The 25,349-nt window shown below is 37.2% G+C and overlaps 2 protein-coding genes and 1 non-coding gene across 6 annotated transcripts in view; 1 reads left to right on the forward strand and 2 right to left on the reverse strand.

Moving 5' to 3' along the window:
* Window positions 1–1,152: 1,152 nt before the first annotated feature.
* Window positions 1,153–15,004, reverse strand: LOC127644391 (dnaJ homolog subfamily A member 1-like). Of its 4 annotated transcripts, XM_052127534.1 has the most exons (11): window positions 14,860–14,986; window positions 14,328–14,396; window positions 12,824–13,034; window positions 12,287–12,440; window positions 11,642–11,822; window positions 8,062–8,166; window positions 7,684–7,911; window positions 7,463–7,577; window positions 6,234–6,349; window positions 5,092–5,192; window positions 1,153–3,947 (listed from the first exon to the last, which is right to left on the reverse strand). In XM_052127534.1, the coding sequence occupies exons 4-11, from the start codon at window positions 12,416–12,418 to the stop codon at window positions 3,723–3,725; spliced, it is 1,203 nt and encodes a 400-aa protein (XP_051983494.1). In that variant the 5' UTR covers window positions 12,419–12,440; window positions 12,824–13,034; window positions 14,328–14,396; window positions 14,860–14,986; the 3' UTR covers window positions 1,153–3,722. The 4 variants fall into 4 exon arrangements, with proteins under 4 accessions (XP_051983494.1, XP_051983495.1, XP_051983493.1 ...); XM_052127535.1 differs by lacking the exon at window positions 14,328–14,396 and having other exon boundaries at window positions 14,860–15,004; XM_052127533.1 differs by having other exon boundaries at window positions 12,824–14,396.
* A 646-nt stretch (window positions 15,005–15,650) lies between these two features.
* Window positions 15,651–15,723, reverse strand: trnak-uuu (transfer RNA lysine (anticodon UUU)). The gene has a single exon. It is a non-coding gene; the product is annotated as a tRNA-Lys (tRNA).
* A 3,483-nt stretch (window positions 15,724–19,206) lies between these two features.
* The window catches only part of LOC127643981 (E3 ubiquitin-protein ligase DTX4-like), a 60,524-nt gene continuing 54,381 nt past the window's right edge, over window positions 19,207–25,349 (forward strand). Inside the window, exons 1-2 of the mRNA XM_052126957.1 lie at window positions 19,207–19,470; window positions 19,609–19,823. Coding sequence (XP_051982917.1) covers window positions 19,469–19,470; window positions 19,609–19,823 — 217 coding nt within the window. The 5' untranslated portion in view covers window positions 19,207–19,468. The remainder of the gene's footprint in view (window positions 19,471–19,608; window positions 19,824–25,349) is intronic.

Consider the following 25,349-nt stretch of genomic DNA (forward strand, 5'->3'; position numbering starts at 1 on the left):
TTTTGTGATAAAGTTGATTGTTTTGGTCAATAAAGCTTTTGCAATGACTTAAAATTAGGGCTGTCGATTTAACGGACCATAATGCAAGCTTGTAGTACCACATGTTTACTCCAGAGGGCAGTAAGTGAAATTTCACCTGTATGAGCAATGCACAGTTTATACAGTGAAGAAAACACTTCAGTAGGCAGAACAACACAAACATGTGTTACGTTCTTGCGTTCAAAACACTTGATGGAGCGCAAATCTGAACCAAGGGATCTCAAGATGTGTTTAAAGATTGAGTATTAAACTATATTTAACTTGACACAGTGACCTAAACATTTTATGTTTATGACAACACACCCGAGACGCTACACAAGCATGTCTGACGTACGTGTAAATTGACGGGTCCTTAAACAAGCCCTCATAATAAAGCTCCAACTGATTGACAAATTCACTTGTGAAATGGATTGCTGTGAACTGTATGCCAATGATTGACTTATGATCAATAATATGGTAGTAAACAATACATTGTATTCTAAAGCCGCTTTTTGTAAGGTCTTATCAATGATTAACTCTTCTGCTACAGGAATGTAATGCATTGTAATTATCTGAATATATATATAATTTTTAAATATTTAAAGATAACTATGTATAATTATATATTGATATAAATATGTATAATCATTATATCTTGAATTATTGTTATATGATGGGCTTTATCAGCAAATATTTGTATATGCGATTAATCACGATTAATTAATCGGGACACCGTGTAATTAATTCTATTAAAAATTGTAATCGATTGACAGCCCTATTTAAAATGCATCTGATCACTCTGCACAATAATCTAGAAACAATGTGAATCAACACACCACAACAACTGAAGCAGAAAACTTTGTGAAACACAAAATGTATGTCACTGCCAATACTTTAAGCCACGGCTGTACTGTATAAATATATGTGCACACGGTGTGCCCAATTATTAGGCAAATTGTATTCCTCAGGATTAATTTTAATGTTGAACAAGCACAATGCTCTCAGTCAATCCAAAATGTTATTGAACCTCAAACCTGAATGTTTACCAAAGAAAAAGTGAGTTTTGTCTTTCTCAGCAGAATATATGAGTGCACAATTATTATGCAACTAAATTACAAAAATACTTTCTCCCAACTCAATTGTTTATTCAATAAATAAGTAACACAAAATGACAATTAAAAATAATTTTTTTGGCCTTTCAAAAATGTTTAGAAACCAATATAGCCACCCTTTTCAATAACTGCCATGAGCCTTCCATCCATGGATTCTGTCAGTTTTTTTTTATCTGTTCATAATCAGCTTTGGCTGAAGCAGCAACCACAGCCTCCCAAATGCTGTTCAAAGAGGTGAATTGTCTTCTCTCACAGTAAATCTCACATTTCAGATGGGCCCACGAGTTTGTCAGGTGAGGAAGGGGCAAGTCATTATTTGGGCATCTTTGAGGCTCTCCTGGCTAGCCAAACAGTGGAGTACTTGGATGCATGTGATGGAGCATTGTCCTGCATAAAGACTTCTTCCTGTACCACTGCTTGAAGAAAGTACTTTCCAGAAACTGCCATTATGTTTGGGAGTTGGGTTTCAGTCCATCTTCAGCAAAGGTCCAGATACCTCATCCTTAATGATAGCAGCCCATACCAGTACCCATCCTTCACCTTGCTGGCGCCGTACTCGAAGTGATGCCGTGTTCATTAGTGTTCCAGCCATGGGCCCATCCATCTAGTCCATCAAGAGTCACTCTCATTTCATCAGTCCATAAAACCTATGAAAAATCTGTCTTCAGGTATTTATTTGCCCAATCTTGACACTTCAACTTGTGAATATATTTAGTGGCGGTCCTGTTTTAGCCTTCTTGACCTTGGCCATGTCTCTGAGCACTTGACACCTTGTACTTCTGGGCCCTCCAGGTAGGTTGCAGTTCTGGAATATGGTGGCACTGGAGGATAATGGGTTCATGGTAGCTTCACATTTAATTATTCTTTAATTAAAGTCTTTTGTAGTTAATTTGCACCGTTTCTTCTCCATGGGTTTTTTTTTATGCCCGTTGTCTATTCTCAACAAAACCTTTGATTGTCCGGTGGTCATGCCTCAATAGTTTAGCTATTTCAAGAGTGTTGCATCCATCTGAAAGTCATTTTACATCTCAGTGTGTTAAATCTCTTTTTTGGCCCATTTTATCTGAGGCAATGAAGCTGCCTAATAATTATGCACACCTTGATATAAGTTGTTAGTCACTTTCGCCACACCCTCCCTCATTACACAAATACATACCACCTGAAAATGGTTGAATCCAACAAGCATTCAAGTTTATATGGTTTGGAGTTTAAAAATGTGCATAAAAATAATAAGATCAGAATACTCACTTGCCTAATAATTGGGCACGCAGTGTAGTATTATATAGTAAATCTAACATCCAACCCCCAAATACAAAACTGACTAAATGAATAACATTGTTACATTTAATTTATAAATAGAACTACAAATGTCAAAGTTATTGGTCATAATTTTACACTTTTTAAAAGTATTCTTCAAAGACAATACAGATAATAAAATTATCGTACAGAACACTTTTCTGCAGGGAGACATGAGAAAAGAAATGAATAGCATTATAAAGAAATAAAACTGCATTTACAGTCTCCAAATTAATGTCCTTGAAATGTAGACAGAGCAGGACTGTGTTAACAGAAATGCGTGGCAAAAAACCCTTTCATAAAAGCGATCAAAAGACTTGATCTCAAATCAGAGGTGTGCGCGTTGGCTGCAAAACTATTTAAAAATTGAATGGTGTATAACTTTCTCCAAACATTGATTATTATTATTTTTCATTTTAAAATCAAGTTACTAAATAGAAGTCTGAATTGTTAAATAAACTTCAAACAAATGCAACATGAAAATGCTCCTTTTCATTAAAAATCCTTGGCAGTTATGTCTCAAACATGATTAAATTAAATGGAAGTGGCCCTGGTGTGAAATGTTGATATTTGGCCAGACAGTACACTGTCGACAACATACAAGTAGGTTAACGTAATAAGCAAATTAAACAGTAGCATGCTCTACAAAATAAGGCTTTTTGAGTTCCCACTTCTTCACAGTTTGCCATTATTTTGAACTTCAACTTTTTTTCTTTCATTTTAAACCATGAAGTTATTTCCCCTATTAGTTCAAATAGTTCTACAAAAACATTTAGCATTCAGATGGCAGCATATAGAAAATGTCCAACAATAACAAGATCAACAAATTATCTTACATTTAACACACAATTAATTTGCAATATATAAAATACAACAAAGATTATAATGGTTTGTCCAACTCATGATGAGAACTTGATCCTCAATGTTAATAAATCTTGAAGATAAATTTCTCTCGGATTATGGAACAAACTACTTAGCTGAACGCCCCACCTTTTTAAACTGCTACACTGATATCTATAAACTCTTCTTCAATTCTCTGTGGCACCAGTCTTAAAACTCTGCTTGATGTCATTTTAAAGATCCCCTCACTTTGTCACTAATTATCAGCTCCCAATTTTGGATGGGGACATCGTTTCAAACAATGACACAAGAGGTTGGCACTAAGAGGTCTTATTCTAGGCACAGAACTAGTTGAGAGGTAATAAACGTATTTCCTGGTCCTTTCTATTTTAAATTTTTTGTGTTCCAGCAGAGGTGGCATTTGTTGTTTAACTGGGGGTAAAAGACAAGCAATCTCTATGAGGTTTGACACTGTACACCACCACCAGGGTAAACGTCTTCCTCCTCTATATAGTGGTATTGGTGACGTTCATGGGTCAGGTCACAGTCTTCAAGGTCAGCATATATATAGAGGTCGTCATCCATGCCTTCAGGCTCAGTATTTGCTTGGTTTCCAGGTAAGAATCGCTCTAACTCCTTTAGTTTGTTCAATGGGAGGAAGTTTTCTTCAGGGAAGACAACCTTGAGAAAATTATTTACAGAGAGCACACAGTAAATCTCATTGTAAGTGAGGAGAAATTAAAAGCATGTGGAGAAGGACTTAAAATAAAAGCACACCTCTGTATTTTGCAGACTTTTGATGATATTCTAAATATACTGCATTTATGTGTATACATAGGTATATACACTGCAAGTCAAAACATTATGACCAACTGACTAATATGCATTTGGTCCTCCGCGTGCTGGCAAAACAGTGTAGACCCGCCGAGGCATGGACTTTACAAGACCCCTGAAAGTGTCCTGTGGTATCTGGCACCAAGACATTACAAGCAGATCCTTCCTGCAATTGTGAGGTGGAGCAATGTTTGTTTGTACATGTTGGTCAAGCACATCCCAAAGATGATCAATCAGATTGAGATCTGGGGAATTTGGAGGCCAGGGCAACACCTTGAACTCTTCATCATGTCCCTCAAACCATTCCTGAACAATGTGTTCAGTGTGGCAGGGTGCATTATCGGTCTGCAACAATGTTTATGTAGGAGGCACTGAGTGTTGTAAAACATTCCTCCTGTAACCATCATTAAAATGTTCTGTGACTTGTGCAACAGTAGATCTTCTGTTGGTTCGGACCAGACGGGATAGCCACGGCTTTGTCCCTCCTCGGAACATTGTCAGTTGGTCATAACGTTTTGGCTCATCGGAGTACATATACAGAGACTTATTGTGGAGGCCTTTAAATCAAATATCAAATTAATTTCAAGGTTTGATTAACAAACACTCTCCTTAAAGGTGCTGTAAGTGATTTCCATGCAAAAAAAGTTATGCACAATTTTGTACTACTCCCTGAAAGACATTAATTAAATAAGTGTCCTGAGATATCTCACCGGTCTCTGTGACAGCTCTAGACTCTGTAAGTAGTTAATGCTATGTTGCTCATAACATTTGTCAATTGAGGGCACTATTTTGCTGCTGTTGTTTTTGATAACCATTTCTGCTCGATGTTGGACTCAATAAAGCTCATTTGGTATCTTTGGATTGCAGGGTTTTGGAAAGAGGGGGCATGGCTAATCCAACGGCTAATCTTGTGAAAATTCTAGAATGGCTAAAATCACTTACAGCATCATTAAAGTAAAACAAATGACTGTTTTCAAGAATTTGCACTTACACTGAAAAGAATGATGAGTTTGCCTTTCTCAAATGGACGACGGTGCATAGGCATCCCTTCATTCAGAACACATTTCTTATCTCCAGGTCTGATCAACTCCCCTATTCATTAGACAAAGAATTAAAAAAGATTTGCAATACACATACATTGCTTGTGTAATCTGTAGCATCTACTTTGCAATGACCAATTTCATTTTAGATTTAGGAATATTCCAGGTTCAATTCAAGTCAAGCTCAATCGACAGCATTTGTGGCATAATGTCAATTACCACAAAAAATAAACGTTTGACTCATTTTTGACATTTTGTCCATCATTTACTTTAATACAAAAAGGTAACAGCGAGGCACTTACTATGGAAGTAAATTGGGCCAATCCGTAAACGTAAAAATCCTCACCGTTTCAAAAATATAGCCACAAAATGTGAACAATGTTTTATTACACTACAATCATGTTAAAGCACAATCTAATCTTTTCTGTGTAACGTTAAATTCAATTTTACAACTTCACTGTCATGACGACACCACAACATAAACATTAAAACCCTAAACGACAGTAAAAACAATACACAAGTTTTAACAAAACAGTGTGTGCTTCATTTCTGCGTTTAACTCTCTGCCCCATTCACTTCTATTGTTAGTGCCTCCCTGTAACCTCAATTTAGAAGGAGAGGAATGAGGGAGACAAATGCTGTCGATTGAGCTTAACTTGAATTGAACCCAGAATATTCCTTTAAGTTAATATTTAGGATCATATCTGATAAAATATGATTCTAGGAGTTAAGAAGTTTCCACAGATGTCCAAATTACCAGCTAATGTAAAAAAGCAGACAACCTGGTAGACCATATTGAGCACAGTCTGGATGGACTACAAGAAATAATGTTTTAAATGCCACACACATCCCTGAATATCAGGTGCTATCAGTCAACAAGTCATTAAGGATCCCTGTGGGTCTCTGGAGTAGGCAAAGATATTTGCACCATCTGCCAAGTGATTTTGTGACGTACTCTCTACACTGATGTCTCATGACCTCTTGTATATAGATGTCATGACTCACTGATCCACCAACAGTGACCAATGTAGATGTAGATGTTATATTGAGACCTGCATGTAATGCTTGCACACTATAATGTAGGAGGGATTACCTGGATGGGATGTGATGAGTATAGTTCTGTTGTCTAGTGTCTTGATGGGTTTTTGAAAACCACATAATGACTCGACCAACTGTAGCTCAATGCTCATGTTGAGGTCCTCTCTTTGTCTGAAAAAAGGAACGCATTTAATCCTTTTTTCCTTAAATAATATTTACACATTCTGTTCCCCGATTACCAAGTATTGTGAAAGACCATACCATATAAAGAACACAAAAGAAACTGTACTGCCCTCTCCAGGACACTGAGATCATTACAATCAATGATGCTACTCTGTGTGCCCAAACATAAACAGTGCTCATCTCAAAATGTAGGATTATAATTGTCTGCGAAGGTTTAGCACCCGATTCAAGGAATTATGCATACAAGGTAACACACCTACAAAATCTGTGCAACATGCAATTAGCATGAATCCGGTACCGAGATAAAGACACCTGAATAATTTATTTTAACATGACGAGAGTGGATCTGACTGCACTGCACATTGGGATTTTTGCTAGGTTATAACACTTCATCATTTGCTGTATTACTACTGGCATGATTTTTACTAAGCACAATCTATAATGTACCTAATTCTTATAGAAATAGGTGTGTCTGCACGGAAAATAACAACAATTACTTAATTTCAACACCGAAGATGCAAAACTGATTGCGCCTGCTCAAAGGAATATTCAGGGTTCAATACAAGTTAAGTTATGGAGGTGAATGGGGCAATTTTTTGGAGTGTTAAAAGCCAGAAATGTGAAGCTTATCATTCTATAAAAGCACTTATACATTCATTCTTCTGATAAAACATGTGTATTATTAGAGCTTCAAAGTGGCTTAAATGTCATCATTTACCAGGATTACAGGGTTTACTGCTTTACTTAATGAAGGCAATGAAGTTTAATTGGATAAAACCTTACAAAGTAAAGGTTTAGAAGTGTGATTTTTTTATAACACCTAAATCATGTTAACAGGAATTGTTTTCGTCATGCCTCACTGTAACCCAGATTTTTTGTTTTAAAGAAAATGAGAGACAAGTCAAATGAAATTTTTGTAGTAATCAACATTATGTTATAAATTATGTTGATTGAGCTTTACTTGTATTGAACAGAATATTCCTTTAATCTAGATGGGTTTACATGTGGATGAGCTGAAATTCCACATGCAAAAGTTGCGCAAATGTTTAGTAAATTCACCCCGTTATGTATCCCGACTTTTACTGATACAGACTGCTTTACCTGGTGAAAACTGGATGTGCTCTTTGGTCTAATACAATGATAATGTCTCCAGGTTCAAGGCCAGGCTCCTGGTCCCCCTCCCCATGGAATACTATTTTCTGTCCATCTTTCATACCTACAATAAGACATAGCCAAACATTAACAAAATGTACTGTAGTAGCTATAATAGCTGTTCTGAACTGTACTGTGCTTTTCAAATCCTTATCTTATCACATTCTTACCTTTATCAATGTGCACCTCAAGAATCTTCTTCTGCCGTAGTATCTTGCGACCAGCACATGTTTTGCACCGGTCACGGTGACCGGGTCGTTGGCCTTGTCCCTGACAGCCAGCACAGACTGTTGATATCTGCTGTACCATGCCAGGTGCTAAGTGATGTAATCGGACCTGTACGCCCACCCCACGGCACACTGAACACACTTCTATCACTCCTTTACGGCCCCCCCGACCTGCAGTGCAAATAAATGATCAATCCTTTTTTAAAGAAACAGGCCAGTATGAATTTCAACTATTGAAATACTACAAGAAAAACTAAAATGTAGAATGAATATTTTTTGTAATTAAGTGTATTAACCAATAATATAATGAATTTCAGTTACCTTCACACTTTTCACAGATTATATTCTTCTGGACAGCCAGCTTTCTAGTGGCTCCATTATAAAGGTCCTCCAATGACACTGTCAACTGATGCACCACATTCTTTCCTGTGTATAACAACATTATAATATCACATTAAGGACATTTTGGTTCACTAATTTGTGGCTTGTTCCCAAAGTGAAGCAATCACATAAACTTTTATTAGAAGTAGGTCTGGGAACATGAATGCGCTAATAGTTGACGGTTTAACACGTTCAAAAATTAATAAACAAATACAATTATCCTTTTATCACAACCTGAAACATCACTTATGTTTTTACCCACTTCCTGTGGCTAAAATTGGTATAAATACATTCCCAGGAGGTTCAACTCGACTGCACATCCTAGCACAGAATCTGATTGGGCCCCATTCATGAAACACAAGCAGAATTAATTTGTGTGTAAATTGTTCATAAAGCCAGTCTGATGTCAATTTCCGGATTCATGAGTTTTTGTATTTTCAAAATGTTAGATCGGTACAAACTAAATTTACACCTGCTCCCGACCATGTGCAAGTCGTGCGTAACACATCCGAAATTGTTGTGTTATTTCAGACAAACTGCCATGATTACATTTGGACAAAAGTAAAATGAAATAAGTAATGAAAACAGAATTAAATGAGTGGAATTTACCTTAAAAAAATAACAAATAATAAAAAAAGAAAAAAGCTTGAATTCAGAAACGTTTCTTTGCTGTTGCATTAATTATTTCAAAGTATATTTTTTCAAAATCTGCTTATCTCCAGCAAAAGTTCTTGAATCTTAAATTATGTCCTCTAACATGACTGCAGGATTTTATTTTTTATTTAATATAAGCTCTTATTTTGATCGGTAAATCGCTTTCAGTTGACGTATGTTCAGCGGTAAAACCTTAAATGAACACATCACGGGCAGGTACGTAAGCAATACAGTGGGGGGGGGAAGACTACACACTATCGTATAGCTTTTAAATCTGTAATATCTTACAGCGTTTCAGTAAAAGACATGCTGCGGGCAATCCAACTAGGGTTTACATATGTTCCTACTAGGGCTCTGAATCACTTAAAACGTGTTCACTTGGCCACAAGAGTGTCAATTTTCACTTGGGTCGGTTTTATAATCAACCAATATATTTATCAATGGATAGTCAACATATTCTGTTTTCATTGTTTTTTCACTTTAGATATTTTGAGTACATCTGATTTCCTGCTGTTAAATTGTTTATCTGTATTTTATCAGCCATCATGCTCTCTAAATATCGGTGTTGCACATTGGAAAACCAATATCGGTCAACCACTACACTACAAACTACATTTGATTATTTGATATCTCCTGTAACGTGAACAACTATGTGAAGGTAAAAAATATAATATGCTCCTGAGTCTGTTTGTAGATGTTTGTACTGATTAAAGCTTTGAAGTCTTGAAGTTAAAGCTTTGTAATCGATCACTCCTAAACTCAGTTACAAATTTTAATGTCTATCAAGTGATGAAATTAGCATATATTCACCATCTTTTTTGAACAGCACAACCTTACCATTAACACTTAAACTCATACCTCAAGTCTTTAGAGACCTGGGACCTCATTCCACCACCCTCAATTTTTCCTCTTATAAAAAGTGTAAAGGTATGTAATAGTGACAGGGTTTTTTTTGTACTCGCATTAAATTATACTTTTGTGATTACTTCAAATCTATTTAAGTTTATTATATCAGAATATCTATTTCTTTATTACAAGAGAAATTTTTACTATATCTATACAAATAAATTATATCACGCTATATTTTCTTTGCAACAGTGGTGAATTATCAGTACCCCATACACATGTACACATCCATATTATACATGCTATTTGTTACTGGTGACAATAATGTTTAAGTGATTTACTTGATTAACATTTGACATTGATATTGATGAAGAAACAACATGGAAGTAAACTATAGCAAGTACGACACAAGAACAGTATGATTGCATGTACAACTGAAATTATGTAATTTGTGCATCTATTTAGACTCAATAAGTGTCTGAGAAAATACTTGTGTAGCTCAATATGTTTGACAGGCAGTTGCATCTCATGAAATTTAAATGTGAGAGTAATGGAGCCTGTCCTAGATTCGTCCTGATTTGTTGCATTATCTCTTTAATATATGAAAAATATATCAATATATTTTATATTATTACTTTCTAATTATCTTTAGTTTACACTATCTGGGCGTTTTGTAGATCCATTTGTGGTATATATATATACATTGGCAGCCAAAAGTTTGGAATAATGTACAGATTTTGCTGTTTTGGAAGGGAATTGGTACTTTAATTCACCAAAGTGGCATTCAACTGATCACAAAGTATAGTCAGGACATTACTGATGTAAAAAGTGGCACCATCACTATTTGAAAAAAGTCATCAAATCTAGACAGGCCCCATTTCCAGCAGCCATTACTCCAACACCATGTCCTTGAGTAATCATGCTAAATTGCTAATTTGGTACAAGTAAATCACTTGCCATTATATCAAACACAGCTAAAAGCTATTTGGTTGTTAAATGAAGCTTAGCATGTTCTTTGTGTTTGTCTTTGAGTTGCCACAGTATGCAATATATTGGCATGTCTTAAGGTCAATATTAGGTCAAAAATAGCAACCAAAAGAAAACAGCTTTCTCTAGAAACTCGTCAGTCAATCAATGTTTTGAGGAATGAAGGCTATACAATGCTTGAATATAAAGGACAAAGGACAACTGGCTGTAACAAGGACAGAAAGAGATGTGGAAGGACAGATGTACAACTAAACAAGAGGATAAGTACATCACAGTCTCTAGATTGAGAAAGTCTAGTTTGACGCCTCACATATCCTCAGCTGACAGCTTAATTTTTTTTATTTTCTTCCCCTTTTCTCCCAAATGTGGAATACCTAATGTGCTCTATGAGTGGGTCATGAGCTTAGTACTCTCAAAGACATTTTTGGTGAAGCAAAAACGTGTGTGTGAAAAACACTTTGGTGTAAAGTCACTTCATAGACTTCAGTGTATTCTGCAGCGCTGACGCGTGTCATGTGAAAGACCCTTAACACGTATAAATATCAGTCACTTTTGCACATTAATCATAAAGTGACAGATTATGGTTTCAAAACTGTGTATTTCTCCATAAAGTGAAGAGTTTAGATCCCTGAAATTATTATTATTATTTTTTTATTTATTTTGTGGAATTTGACAATCTTTCACGGCACACTTAGTCACATGGCTTGTTGAGCGCGTTACCTTGGAGGCTTCACGCTATTCTCCGCAGCATCCACACTCACCACGCACCCCACCGAAAGCGAGAACCACATTATAGTGACCACGAGGAGGATTTTTTTTTATGAGAACTCTTTTAAGTGGTTTAGGTTTTTTTATTGTAATAGTAATTGTTCATGTTATTAATGTCCTGACTTTATATTGTGATCAGTTGAATGCCACTTTATCTTCCACATTATTCCAAACTTTTGGCCGCCCGGGTCTCTGATGACCCAAATATATTAGTGTTTGGTGAAATTCCCATGCATTTAAGGGTTAAAAGAGAAACGTAACATACCTCTCCTTTCCCTGTGAATGCGTCCCCCTCCTCCAAAGAACATGTCAAAAATGTCCATGGGGGAGCCAAAACTTGGCCCTCCACTTCCTCCCTCCTTAATTGCCTTCTCGCCACCTCTGTCATACACTTCTCTCTTCTTGGCATCTGACAAAACCTCATATGCCTGGGAGATCTGTTTGAACTGTAGGAAGAGAATAGTGAGGGGGACGTTAAGCCTCAACCAAGCAGTAAAATATTGAGACAACCTTAAAAAATGCTCTTTAATATCATATATAGTCCACTCAGTTAAATACATGACACCAAAGCTGTCTTTTTAAAAAAAGTGCACTCAATAATTATTAATGGACTTACACTGACACTAAATAAACAGGATGGTTACTGAGATTAAGCAAGTAGTATTCGGCTGGTCATGTGATTATAACATAGCAACCCTCATGAGGGGACCCTCTCCATGTAGAATAACACAGCTTTTATATGTTTTACTGATATGACTGGATTCCTCATCTCATGCGACAGGTCATGATTTTATACATATGTTTCAAAATTACAATTAATTTATTTTCGCGTTAAACTTTTTTTAATCAGGAGAAAAGCCTGAGTACACCTTTAAGAATCTGAAAGCGTGCAGGTACAGTTGAGACTTACCTTCTCCCCCTCCGTTGGATTTTTATCTGGGTGATATTTCAATGCCAGTTTACGATAGGCTTTCTTCAACTCTTCAGGTTTGGCATTGGGCTTTACACCCAGCATATCATAAAACCCAGTCTCTTTCACCATAGTTGCCTTCAAACCGGTAATTCTAGGCAAAAGAAACGTCAAAATTGTGACCATTAAGCTAGAATTACTCTAAAGATGGCCCATATTTTCGGTCTTATAATATTTCATGGGGCAACATACAAGTTCCTAGAAAGCAATAACATCTATTGGTTAGAGACTACTAAATAAACCGACTATCATGAAATCATCAACATTACATTCACACACGTTTAACTTGACCAATCGCTTTAGAAATGACTGATTAAGAACCGATCGTTACCTCGTGATATTTCAAATGCAAGCTCAATTATGTCAAGAAAGACGGAATTATAGACTAAAACCAAACAAAATAAAACAACAAAAGAAAGAAAAGACGAACTTAACGTGATTCACGCTATAACAAAATCTTAATTAATGATTTGGTACCGTGAAAAATGGTGAAATCCCTTCTCGCCTTTTGTGCAGTGTACAAAAAAGACTTCCAGAATCTTCCACCAGTCCTCTTTCTAGATCTTCTTCTTGTGGAGCGAATCCAGTGCGACCTATTTCTGCCGCCTACCGTGCGTAGTGAAGTATGACAGGCCGTGACAAACAGCTATTTCCCAGTCTACATGGTGCCGTCCACAGCAGCGCATTACTGGGAAGATTTCACAACACAAAGTTTGGGCGTTTTAAGGTCTAAAGACATGCTTATGACACAAAGAGTGATAATTCAAATAATAATACAAATGTGTTCGTCCGAAGTTGTTTAGATATCAAAGTCTTTTAAGCAAATCAGTCCCCTGGTGGGAATGTTCTTGGGAGGCTATTTCCAGTCATGCAAGTGCAGCTCCTAGCTACTTAAATGGAGAACGACCGGACTCTCTGAAACGGTTTGTCAAGATTACGATCAAACAACATATTTCAAATCAGCACTGATATTTTACAATAATGGGGTCATAATTGTGATTCTTTATATCATATTACGCTGAAAAAACGCAATTTTTCCAGCTTGTATAGCTAATACGCATGCGCTTTCCAAAGTTGATTGACAGGTAATGTATGTATTTAAAATGTGATTGGCTCTTTTAACTGTAAGGCGGGACTTTCTCTCTACTTCAGCTGAGCTGCTTGGTTGAGCGTTTCAATTTCTCCCATTCATTTTTAATAGAAGTGGCCTATCTCTGCTAAATATTCTCTGTTAGATATGCAACATAAAACCATCTTTGATTTTTGACGGGAATGACAACGAGACTGTGAGGAATGTACTGCAGTTTAAAGTGTTTTTGGATCGTTCCGCAGACAAAACACTGGAAAAAACATATTTCCAAGAACATTCAGTAGACAAAAAACTCCAGACAACATGAGTTGTGGAAAATCAAATGTGATCTTGGAGCTTTTTACAGCTTTATACTGTCTGTGCCATTATAGAGATGGTTAGTCTATCCCTCACAGCCTCGTTGTCATTCCCATTAAAAATGAAAGATGACGCTACCGTGAACAAGGTCTATATAATGTCTGTTTGCCACATTATGCTATTTTAGGCTAACCTTGTAGTCTCACCTAAGCTGAAGGGTTATGGCTGAGTTTGGGATAGCATACTAATATTTCCCCAAACAGCAATTTCTGCCATACCGCCGCCAATTTATGACCAATTCAACGGCTCAGTCTAATGAAAGTTCCAGAGCAGCTAAACTCGCTTACAGCATCTTTATGTTTTGTAAGGCAAAGTTTACATTGAACAGTAATGTTTAAGCCATTTTTCTCTTCAATAAGACTTTTTCATGATTTCAAGCTTGATTATACATCCTATAGCACCATCTAACACTCTGTGCATGTGTCAAGCTGAAATAGAGGGGTTTTAGTTGTAGACACTAATTCGGATTGATTCGAAACGCTGCAGACAGTCGGTCAGAACTGTGTGTGATGACACTTATTTGCAGAGAATCACCAGGCAGTTTCCAAGTTCTTTCAATGACTTTACTGAAATTCACTTCGTTGGGCATACATATGTGTGGTTCTGTAACAAATTAACATAGTAAATAAACTTAGTACACATTCTTATTCACAACATAAATACCCAATTGAATATATAACAATACCTTGTAAGTCTACATAGACTATCAGAACAAAAGGTAATAATAAAGTAGGTAAATTACACTGTTGGGTGGTTATTCTTAATTTGCCCACAGGGTGGCGCCACCAAACCATAAATAGCGTCTATCTAAACATCAGTAGACGTGAACGTTGCGCAACTAGCTGACCATTACAAAAATCTTCAACACAATTCCTTGAATTGCATGTAATCATCATTAAACAATAATAATAATATGCAATAGAGATTCAAACATACAGTGAAACAGTCCTCAGACACTCATAACATTCTAGCTTGAATATTAATGAAGGTACAATGTCGCTAGTTTTATGCTATGATGCATCAAAGCAAACAACTAATTAAGAACAGAAAGTCCACTTGCACTTACTTTATATGCACGCACACCATATCCCTAAAACTCAAAGTACTACCAAAGAACAGTAATTAAACTAACTAGAGTGAAGTTAGCGAACTGTTCACTCTAACTTGCAATATTGCATCTGCTCAATGCTCTCGTTGGGTTTTCACTTCTGACACGTGAGGCTGCAGTAACAAGCAATCTGATTGGTCAGAATTCTCTATCGCGTCTGAGAATACCTGAGCCTTTTGAACACAAGCACAAGATTGGAATCATGATCTTGCCTAGATCATGATTCAAGATGTAAAGCGCTATGACAAGATGTAAAGCAGAAAAGAGCTACATTTAGGTCTGTTCTTACCCAAAACCAACTGGATGTCTTCATAAGACATGTATTAAACTGGAGTTGTGTGGATTGCTTTTATGCTGCCGTTATTTGCTTTCAAGAGCTTCAAAGTTCTGATCACCATTCACTTGCATTGTATGGACCTACAGAGCAGATATATTCTTAGAAAAATATTTGTTTGTGGTCAGCAGAGAAAAAGAAAGTCAAACATCTGGGATGGCATGCAAGTGAGAAAATTAGAGAATTTTCATTTTGGAGGGAACTATCCCTTCAGGAGTCGCATATTGCCTGACACGTAACAAAATGCCAAATGGCGGACAGTGAGCGCTCGACATCATCACCTCTACAGGAATACAATGTTGCCATATCGCTTTTAATTAACAAATTTAGCAATTACATCGTAATTGTTCGCCCCAAATGCTAGAATAATTATTGAGTGCATTATTCACATAATATCGAACACGAAAAACATAGCCGCCCGAACAGGGACTTGAACCCTGGACCCTCAGATTAAAAGTCTGATGCTCTACCGACTGAGCTATCCGGGCTTCGAAAGATCTAACAATAATTTAATAATTTAACATCGGAGTATACAAAACAGAAGACTATAAGAATATGTTTTAAATTATAGATTTTTATCGCCGTTCCTTTTTTTTTGGCTGTAGGGGTTACGTTACACTTACGATGGGCGTTCCCATTCTGAAATTGTATAAAAAATAAACAAACAACAATATCGACTGGGCAGTTACGAATAAAACTACTCAAAGAATAAAATACTATATCCATGTTAATCAAACTTAATTTAAACGCATCACTTCTGAATAAAATAACAGTATTAACAAGACAATACATAACACAAAAAAACAGAAAGCATGGTTTTAAATAGGATATCTATTAAAGTGTAGAATATCTATTAACGTGTATTTTCTTTCATATTCTATTTATCGTCTAATTAACAATCTAACTAGAATAGCCTGTTTACTCTGTTTCACCGTTTTCCATTATTATTGGTTTTAATGACACACGCAACGCTTCCCAAATCTTAGTCTTCAAAAATCATCAAAAAGTAAATTCTATATTTTTTATTCAATTCAAATTAAAAATAAAATGCTAGCTCATAAGTAAATATACTTAATGACTGTTTGTTATCTTTATCATCATCTTCATTATGTACCAATCCTAAAGTAGAAAACCTTTCACTGTCAAATAAAATATATATTAATGAACTGTTTTCAAAGCTGGTTTCTTTTTTTGCAAGTTGATTTACACTGTTTTTATTGTTGATATTGTTGTTACGTTTGGTATCTTCTTGTTTTGTGCAGTCTGAAGTTTTCTACTAAAATGTAACCATACATAACATGTTTCTGTCATGGTGTTTTGGGCACCAAGTGTTTAGGTCTGGGTGCTTATCTCTAAATCTTGTTTCTATTGCCATTAAAGCAAGGTGATGTTGTCTAACAATCTGCGTGATATGGAAGGCTTTCCATGCACATTTCAAGTCCATTGAAAATGCTCTGAAATGTTAGTATGCTTTTAAAAGCATGGCTTAATTCAGTGCTACATTGCTTAAGTAAAATGTACATACAAAGATTGAGTAAAATGTACTTGAAACAGAGTATTGCAAAGCATCTTTTCTTAAGAATTTCTAATTCAAGCCACCAAGAACTGTGTAGCCTTTACTTAAAAATATGATCTGTTAAATTTAGTAGCAATTTCTGCATATTTCCTAGCTTTTTATTTTATTTGCTGTTGCACCTGACACTACCATTGCCATTTCCATAGTAACATTTATCATATTAGAGAATCATTTTTAACAGTTATAATGTGGCATTTGTTTAGGGCAATAGATAGCACAAGAGGAATTTAAAAGTTGATGTAAGACACACTTTCTGTCTTAAACTTAACAAGACCAGGGTCAAATTTGGGGAGTGATGAAATTTAATACAATTTATGTATGTATTTTTACAGTATTTAATTTAAAATGTCAAAATGTTCCCCTTTTGGCTGAAAATGTGAACATCGCACTAAAGACATTTGTCAAATTTTTCATGACACAATTTTCAATTGTCTATAAACCTGTGTTGGACTTATTCTTGGGATTTAAACAGGCTTTAAATGGAGATTCTGTGGTATTAATTATAAAACAAACAAACAAAAATGATAAGGCTAAAATAATAAATAACAATATTACTATTAGGCTAAATTAACTACACAGTTGGCTACCTTAAAATTATGGATCTAAAGTGTTACAAAAATAATCGCAAGATTACAGCACAGACTGTTCTTTAAACTATATGCTGTTGGAAACTACTTCATATTTTAGCTATTTACTTGAATGAGTATTTTCCCTTCTAATGCATCTGTTCAAATATATAACTATAATGAACTTCTGTTACACATGCTATTTACCCAACATGAATAAATAGCAGGTTGAACAAAACTGACAACTAATATTCTAAGATACACACCTCAATACACATCTAGCTTTAGTAATTCAACAATTAATGCATCATAATTTAAATACAGACTAGTAACTTCAGTAATTCAGCAATTGCTTTTACATTACACTATGGTTGGTGAATGGATTTCCAAAGAATTACAGGTGTTGGGTTGGGTTCAGCTGGAATTGCAATGATGACCACAATTTTCAAGTGATCATCCATGTCTGTGGAGGACGGTAAACTGTTATCAATAGGCTGCCCAGTGCCCGCCTTTATTCCACTTTAGTATTTTACTCCTAAGAGCAAATGTATCTTTACCTCTTGTAGTTGGGGTACAACTTTTGATGTTATTTTCTCCCAAAACACTTAATAGCAACAAAAACTTTGGACTGCAAAATGTTCCTTATCCCTGATGTCATCACATGCAATGTCTCAAGGGTGTTTGTTGTTCATGGTCAAAAGTTGTTGAGCGGGGGATCACCAAACTAGATTGCGCAGCCTTAAAGCCCAGGGCACCCCTGGCAGGGCCCCCTGGTAGTCAAGGGCCCCTGGGAACTGGCCCCATTGGCCCGGTCGGTAATCCGTCCCTGATTTCACCCCAAAGTTAAAACAATTCTCTCATCATTTACTCACCCTCATGCCATCCCAAATGTGTATGTATCTTTCTTCTGCAGAACACAAGCTAAGATTTTTAGAAGAATATTTCAACTCTGTAGATCCATACAATGCAAATGAATGGTGATCAGACCTTTCAAGCTCCAAAAAGCACATTAAGGCAGCATAGAAGGAATCCATGGGATTCCAGGGGTTTAAAATATGTCTTCTGAAGCGATTAAATCACTTTGGGTGAGAAACAGATCAATATTTAAATTTCTTTTCAATATTTTAATCATAAATCTCTACTTTCACTTTTACTTTCAGAATGTCAATGTGAAAGTGGAGATTTATAGTAAAAAGGGACTTAAATATCGATCTGTCTCTCACCCACACCTATCATATCACTGCTGAAGATATGGATTTAACCATTGGAGTCGAACAGATTAGTTTTATGCTGCCTTTGTGTGATTTTTGGAGCTTGAAAGGTCTGGTCACCATTGACTTGCATTTTATGGACCTACAGAGCTGAAATAGTCTTCTAAAATGTTTTAGCTTGTGTTCTGCATAAGATAGAAAGTTATACACATCTGGGATGAGGGTGAATAAATGATGAGAGAATTTTCATTTTTGGGTGACCTATCCCTTTAAACCTGCTCGTTTTATGCTTTTATTTATTGTTTGTTCATACCTTTCAAAATCTATTTAACAGTGTAAAACGTATAAATAGAGGTTTGTACCGTCAGTATATAACATATTTGCCAATTTAGGCAAATTCAATTTACAATAAAGGTCAGTTCCTACTTTATGTAGTTTTTTGATAACTTGTATTTATTGTTTGTCAACCCAGTGCAACACACCGCCTTTGCATTGGTTGCTCGCCTACAAACTACGTGAAAAAACATGACCAACCAAACAGGTTTTTTGAATCTGTGATGCGTTACGCATGGGTGGCGTTATGTGTCACTTTTTTTGTTCAACTCAAAGCGCCTCACACCAAATCTCTGTACATGTACTTCTTGGAGCCTACATGATTTTCACTAAATCAGACCTTGTGTCGCAACAAATTATTATACAGAGGGAGATTAATTACAAACCGACTCAACGCAAACGTGGATAACAAGACATTATATGCTGCTATTCGTCCGTTGATTGTTTTAGTAGTTCGGAGTTGAGGTTTCTTGCGCCCAGCCATGGAAACGATACGGAGATGTCTTCCCTGATGCCGCGATCTCTCGCGTTAGATTCCCCTAAATAAATGTGAGTACACAACTAAGATTTAATACTTAAATGTGAGAAGAATAAGTAAGTAGAAGCGTTTTACACTCAAGAGCACATCCTTGTTTTTCTATCTGTTCTTCATGCGGTGCTAATTACTTTTTATATTTTTACTCGTAGGGATACGACGTTACTGGCCTCAGCTGTGATCGTTTGGGAATGGCTCAACGAGCAAGGGCGCTGGCGGCCTTACAGCCCGGCCGTGTCTCACCACATCGAGGAGGTGATACGCAGCGATCCCCGCGGCGGCAGCGTCGCTCTAGGCCAAACCGACAGCCGCCTCTCCCCCTATATCATCGATCTACACTCCATGCATCAGTTCAGACAAGATACGGGTAAGATATTGGAGTATTACAGAGCACACAGTTTAAATATTAGGTGACAAATATATGGCATATGTGTTTCACATAAATATTAATGTTCAAATGCTCAAAAACTGCCTTAAAAGCCAAACTACAGTTTGCAAGTGCACATGGGGATAATGATTTTACATTTGGAGAAATGTTCTTTGGTCTGATGAAACAAAAATTGAACTGTTTGGCCATAATGACCATCATTATGTTAAGGGTGAGGCTTGCAAGCTGAAGAACATCATCCCAACTGTGAAGCATGGGGGTGGCAGCATCATGCTTTGGGGTGCTTTGCTGCAGGAGGGACTGGTGCACTTCAGAAAAGATGGCATCATGACAAAGGAAAATTATGTGGATATATTGAAGCAACAGCTCAAGACTTCAGCTAGGAAGTTAAAGCTCAGTCGCAAATGTGTCTTCCAAATGGACAATGACCCCAAGCATACCTCCAAAGTTGTGGCAAAATAGCTTAAGGACAGCAAAGTCGAGGTATTGGAGTGGCCATCACAAAGTCCTGACCACAATCTGATTGAAAATTTGTGGGCAGAACTGAAAAAGCGTGTGCGAGCAAGGAAGCCTCCAAACCTGACACGTCACACAAGTTCTGTCTGGACGAATGGGCCAAAATTCCAGCAACTTATTGGGAGAAGCTTGTGGAAGGCTTCCCGAAATATTTGACCCATATTAAACTATATTTCACATTTTTAAATAAAGTAGGGATCCTAACTGACCTAAGACAGGGAATTATATGTCTACCATTAAATGTCAGGAATTGTGAAAAATGTAGTTTAAATGTATTTGGCTAAGGTGTATGTAAACTTCTGACTTCAACCGTAGCTATGTTATAGCTAGCATGATCAGTGGAATTTCATTTAATTACATGGGACATTCAGCTCTCGCAGTGGCATGCGTATCACTGAACACCACACATGTCTGAGAGGGGCACAAGTATAATGGCCACACGTTCCCACCACTGACGTGCGGTCTGGGTAGGCAAACTAGGCACTGCCTACCCTGCCAAAGTTCTAAAATAAAATGTTTATTAAATAATAAACTTATATTTGTATTTTTACTTTTTATTCTTTTGATTTATATATGCAATATATGTGTTATTCCAATTGTTTAGACGTTATGATGACAAATGTAGCAGTTACGCATAATCAACTAAAAACCAATGGTAGAATAAGCAGTGCTTTTACGGTCCATTCATTGCCGACGACAAGCGGAAAACCCATGTTGCGCATGCGCACTTCGATCCTGTATTCTTTAACATGTACGGCAAAAAGCACAAATCTGCTGTGCCTTTTGACGTAAATATGTTATGCCCGTAATCATCTCCGTTACGTATCACACATGGACCAATTAAAATCGAGATATTCCTGGACATTTGCGTAGCTAACGTCATTACACCACAGCTAGCGTACATGCCTAATCCCCGCCAAAATCAAAATGACAGCACCGGCCGTGGAATTAAGAAATTTTTCCAAACTCGATTTTAATTCCAAATATGAGTTAATTGCAAGAGGGAGGTCTACGCCAGCCTTAGATGGACTAGTACAGCAAAAGGGCCCAAAAATGATCCGATCATTTCAAACTGATTAGTATGTAAGAAAAGATTGGCTATGTGGCTGTGCTAACAATCAGCGGCTGTACTGCTATCCCTGCCTGCTTTTTTCAACCAGTCAGACTGTTTGGACTTCAGCGGGATATTGCCGATGATATGTCGCGCTTGTGCGTAACGTTCACTGTTTACGCGCTTGTGTGCGTGTGTGTGTGTGTGTGTGTGTGCGCGCGTGTGTGTGTGCGTGTGTGTGTGAGAGAGAGTGTGAGAGAGAGAGAGAGAGAGACACGATAAACATCCTGATTTGTACATTTCTTGATATGCCGCGCTTGTGCGTAACGTTCACTGTTATTACGTATTATTAGCTTAAACAATAAATCAGGTAATCTGGCTTTCATAACTCAGTGCCTAGCCTCTTTAAGACATCACCGCACGTCACTGGTTCCCACAGTGAAGATTCTCTCACAGAAATAATGACAACTTGGAGAGATCCAAGGATAAATATTAGATGTAATAACTTGCATTGTTTCCGTCCCATTGAACTATTATTAATTTTAAGCTGTTTTCAGTTCCTTGGCGTATATGTTTGGTTTCAGATGGTTTATTGAGGCTAAAGCTCCAGCCAAAAATTGGTTCTCTTTTTCTTGTAAATATTATTGCTTGATTCCCTTCAACTAATTGTGTGTATATTTGTGATGTATCCTCTGGTTAATGAAATTAGTAAATTCCGTGTTTTTCCTTATGTTCAGAGTAAAAGTAGCACCCACCAAATTTGGATATTTTATGCACAGTGGTGGGTTATTTCTGTGGCGGGCGACTTATAAAGATCTTGGAGTGACATGTGACAAGAAATGTTATCATCACCAAGGTGTACGTTTGAAGACCCAAACACTTGATTATATTTTGAAGAACAGACAAAAGAAAAGCCATTGATGCACATGCCTTATTCGCTGTGTATTCAGAAGTGCTCTGCGGCCCATAAGCGCAGCGCTTCTCATGGAACACGCATGCAGATTGCTCACTGTTTCTGCTATTTCAATCATCTGAAAATAGTTTGCAAGTGCAAGAACGGTTTCGTCCATGAGAATCCTGCAAATGACTATCTCAGGTGGTGCTCTAATGCGAATGCAACATTGCTTAATTCCAAACATTAGTCACTGAATACATAACCATACAAAGCAAATGACATACAGCGACATAAATGCGTTGCCATGTGTGTCGTCATAATACACCACAGCATCAGAAGTGGTGTTTTATATACATTATGAATAATCAAAGGAGCTGGTAATAAAAATCAGTGGTTGGTGAAATTGGGCATTTACAGCCACTGTGGTTGGTTATATTTTTATCCTAGTGTTCGATATGAAAACAGCATCTTTCTATTTTCCTGCTCCAAATTTGTTTTGCTCCACCGTTGAACTACCAGCTTCACTAAATAAATGATATTTTACCCAAGTTATGAAATTGCATTCTGAATTGAATGTGGTGACGAATGTGGTTATTTTACGGTGGTCACGCACTATTGCGTTGCATTTGCTGGCTGTTCTCAACAAACTCGGTGACTGATTTAGTCCCAATCATGACTAAATTACTCTTATGAGCCAGTACTTTTAAAACAGTGATTCACCAGCTTACGAGTTTTTCGTTTTGAATCAGTTTGACGAATCCTTAAGTGAATTAACTTATTGAATTACTCAGACGGCTTGAATGAATATGTGATTTATTTATTTATTTATTTTTTGCATGTTGCTGTCAGTCATGTCAAAACGTTTTGTTTACAAAGTTGATAAAATGATACAATTTTGTTAAAGATAATTAATAATTTTTATACATATCTTTTTTAAAGTTATTTAAACTAGTTATTAAGAATATACACTCACCTAAAGGATTATTAGGAACACCATACTAATACTGTGTTTGACCCTCTTTCACCTTCAGAACTACCTTAATTCTACGTGGCATTGATTCAACAAGGTGCTGAAAGCATTCTTTAGAAATGTTGGCCCATATTGATAGGATACCATCTTGCAGTTGATGGAGATTTGTGGAATGCACATCCAGGGCACGAAGCTCCCGTTCCACCACATCCCAAAGATGCTCTACTGGGTTGAGATCTGGTGACTGTGGGGGCCATTTTAGTACAGTGAACTCATTGTCATGTTCAAGAAACCAATTTGAAATGATTCGAGCTTTGTGACATGGTGCATTATCCTGCTGGAAGTAGCCATCAGAGGATGGGTACATGGTGGCCATAAAGGGATGGACATGGTCAGAAACAATGCTCAGGTAGGCTGTGGCATTTAAACGATGCCCAATTGGCACTAAGGGGCCTAAAGTGTGCCAAGAAAACATCCCCCACACCATTACACCACCACCACCACCAGCCTGCACAGTGGTAACAAGGCATGATGGATCCATGTTCTCATTCTGTTTACGCCAAATTCTGACTCTACCATCTGAATGTCTCAACAGAAATCGAGACTCATCAGACCAGGCAACATTTTTCCAGTCTTCAACTGTCCAATTTTGGTGAGCTCTTGCAAATTGTAGCCTCTTTTTCCTATTTGTAGTGGAGATGAGTGGTACCCGGTGGGGTCTTCTGCTGTTGTAGCCCATCCGCCTCAAGTTTGTGCGTGTTGTGGCTTCACAAATGCTTTGCTGCATACTTCGGTTGTAACGAGTGGTTATTTCAGGCAAAGTTGCTCTTCTATCAGCTTGAATCAGTCAGCCCATTCTCCTCTGACCTCTAGCATCAACAAGGAATTTTCGCCCACAGGACTGCCACGTACTGGATGTTTTTCCCTTTTCACACCATTCTTTGTAAACCCTAGAAATGGTTGTGCGTGAAAATCCCAGTAACTGAGCAGATTGTGAAATACTCAGACCGGCCCGTCTGGCGCCAACAACCATGCCACGCTCAAAATTGCTTAAATCACCTTTCTTTCCCATTCTGACATTCAGTTTGGAGTTCAGGAGATTGTCTTGACCAGGACCACACCCCTAAATGCATTGAAGCAACTGCCATGTGATTGGTTGATTAGATAATTGCATTAATGAGAAATTGAACAGGTGTTCCTAATAATCCTTTAGGTGAGTGTATACAGTTGAAGTCAGGAAGTTTACATACACCTTAGCCAAATACATTTAAACTCTGTTTTTCACAATTCCTAACATTGGTCCATTCCTCCAGAGAGAACTGTTGTGACTGTGTCAGGTTTGTAGGCCTCCTAGCTCGCACATGCTTTTTCAGTTCTGCTCACAAAGTTTCTGTCAGAGTTTTGTAATCGCCACTCCAAAACCTTGACTTTGTTGTCCTAAGTAATTTTGCCACAACTTTGAAGGTATGCTTGGGGTCATTGTCCATTTGGAAGACCCATTTGCTACTGAGCTTCAACTTCCTGTGTGTGTTCCTGTGTTTGTGAAGTGCACCAGTCCCTCCTGCAGCAAAGCACCCCCACAACATGATGCTGCCACCCCCATGCTTCATGGTTGGGATGGTGTTCTTCGGCTTGCAAGCCTCACCCTTTTTCCTCCAAACATAATGATGGTCATTATGGCCAAAAAGTTAAATTTTTGTTTCATCAGACCACAGGAAATTTCTCCAAAAGTAAGATATTTGTCCCCATGTGCACTTGCAAACTGTAGTCTGGCTTTTTTATTGTGGTTTTGGAGCAGTGGCTTCTTCCTTGCTGAGCAGCCTTTCAGGTTTGGACGATATAGGACTTGCTTTACTGTGGATATAGATACTTGTATACCTGTTTCCTCCAACACCTTCACAAGGTCCTTTGGTGTTGTTCTGGGATTGATTTACACATTTGGCTTGTGTATTTGTCTTGGCTGATTTGTCTTGGCTGATTTCTTTTGATTTCCCATGATGTCAAGCAAAGAGGAACTGAGTTTGAAGCTAGGCTGTAAAACTATCCACCGGTACACCTCCAAATCTGTACACC

This window comes from Xyrauchen texanus, chromosome 5 (genome assembly GCF_025860055.1).
Source record: "Xyrauchen texanus isolate HMW12.3.18 chromosome 5, RBS_HiC_50CHRs, whole genome shotgun sequence".
NCBI lineage: Eukaryota > Metazoa > Chordata > Actinopteri > Cypriniformes > Catostomidae > Xyrauchen > Xyrauchen texanus.

Coding starts and splice junctions, on each gene's coding strand:
- LOC127644391 (XM_052127535.1), bottom strand. CDS start 12,418: ATGGTGAAAGAGACTGGGTTTTATGATATGCTGGGTGTAAAGCCCAAT. Junction 11,823..12,286: donor ATCCAACGGAGGGGGAGAAG/GTAAGTCTCAAC, acceptor CTCTTCCTACAG/TTCAAACAGATCTCCCAGGC. Junction 5,193..6,233: donor ACTCATCACATCCCATCCAG/GTAATCCCTCCT, acceptor TCTAATGAATAG/GGGAGTTGATCAGACCTGGA.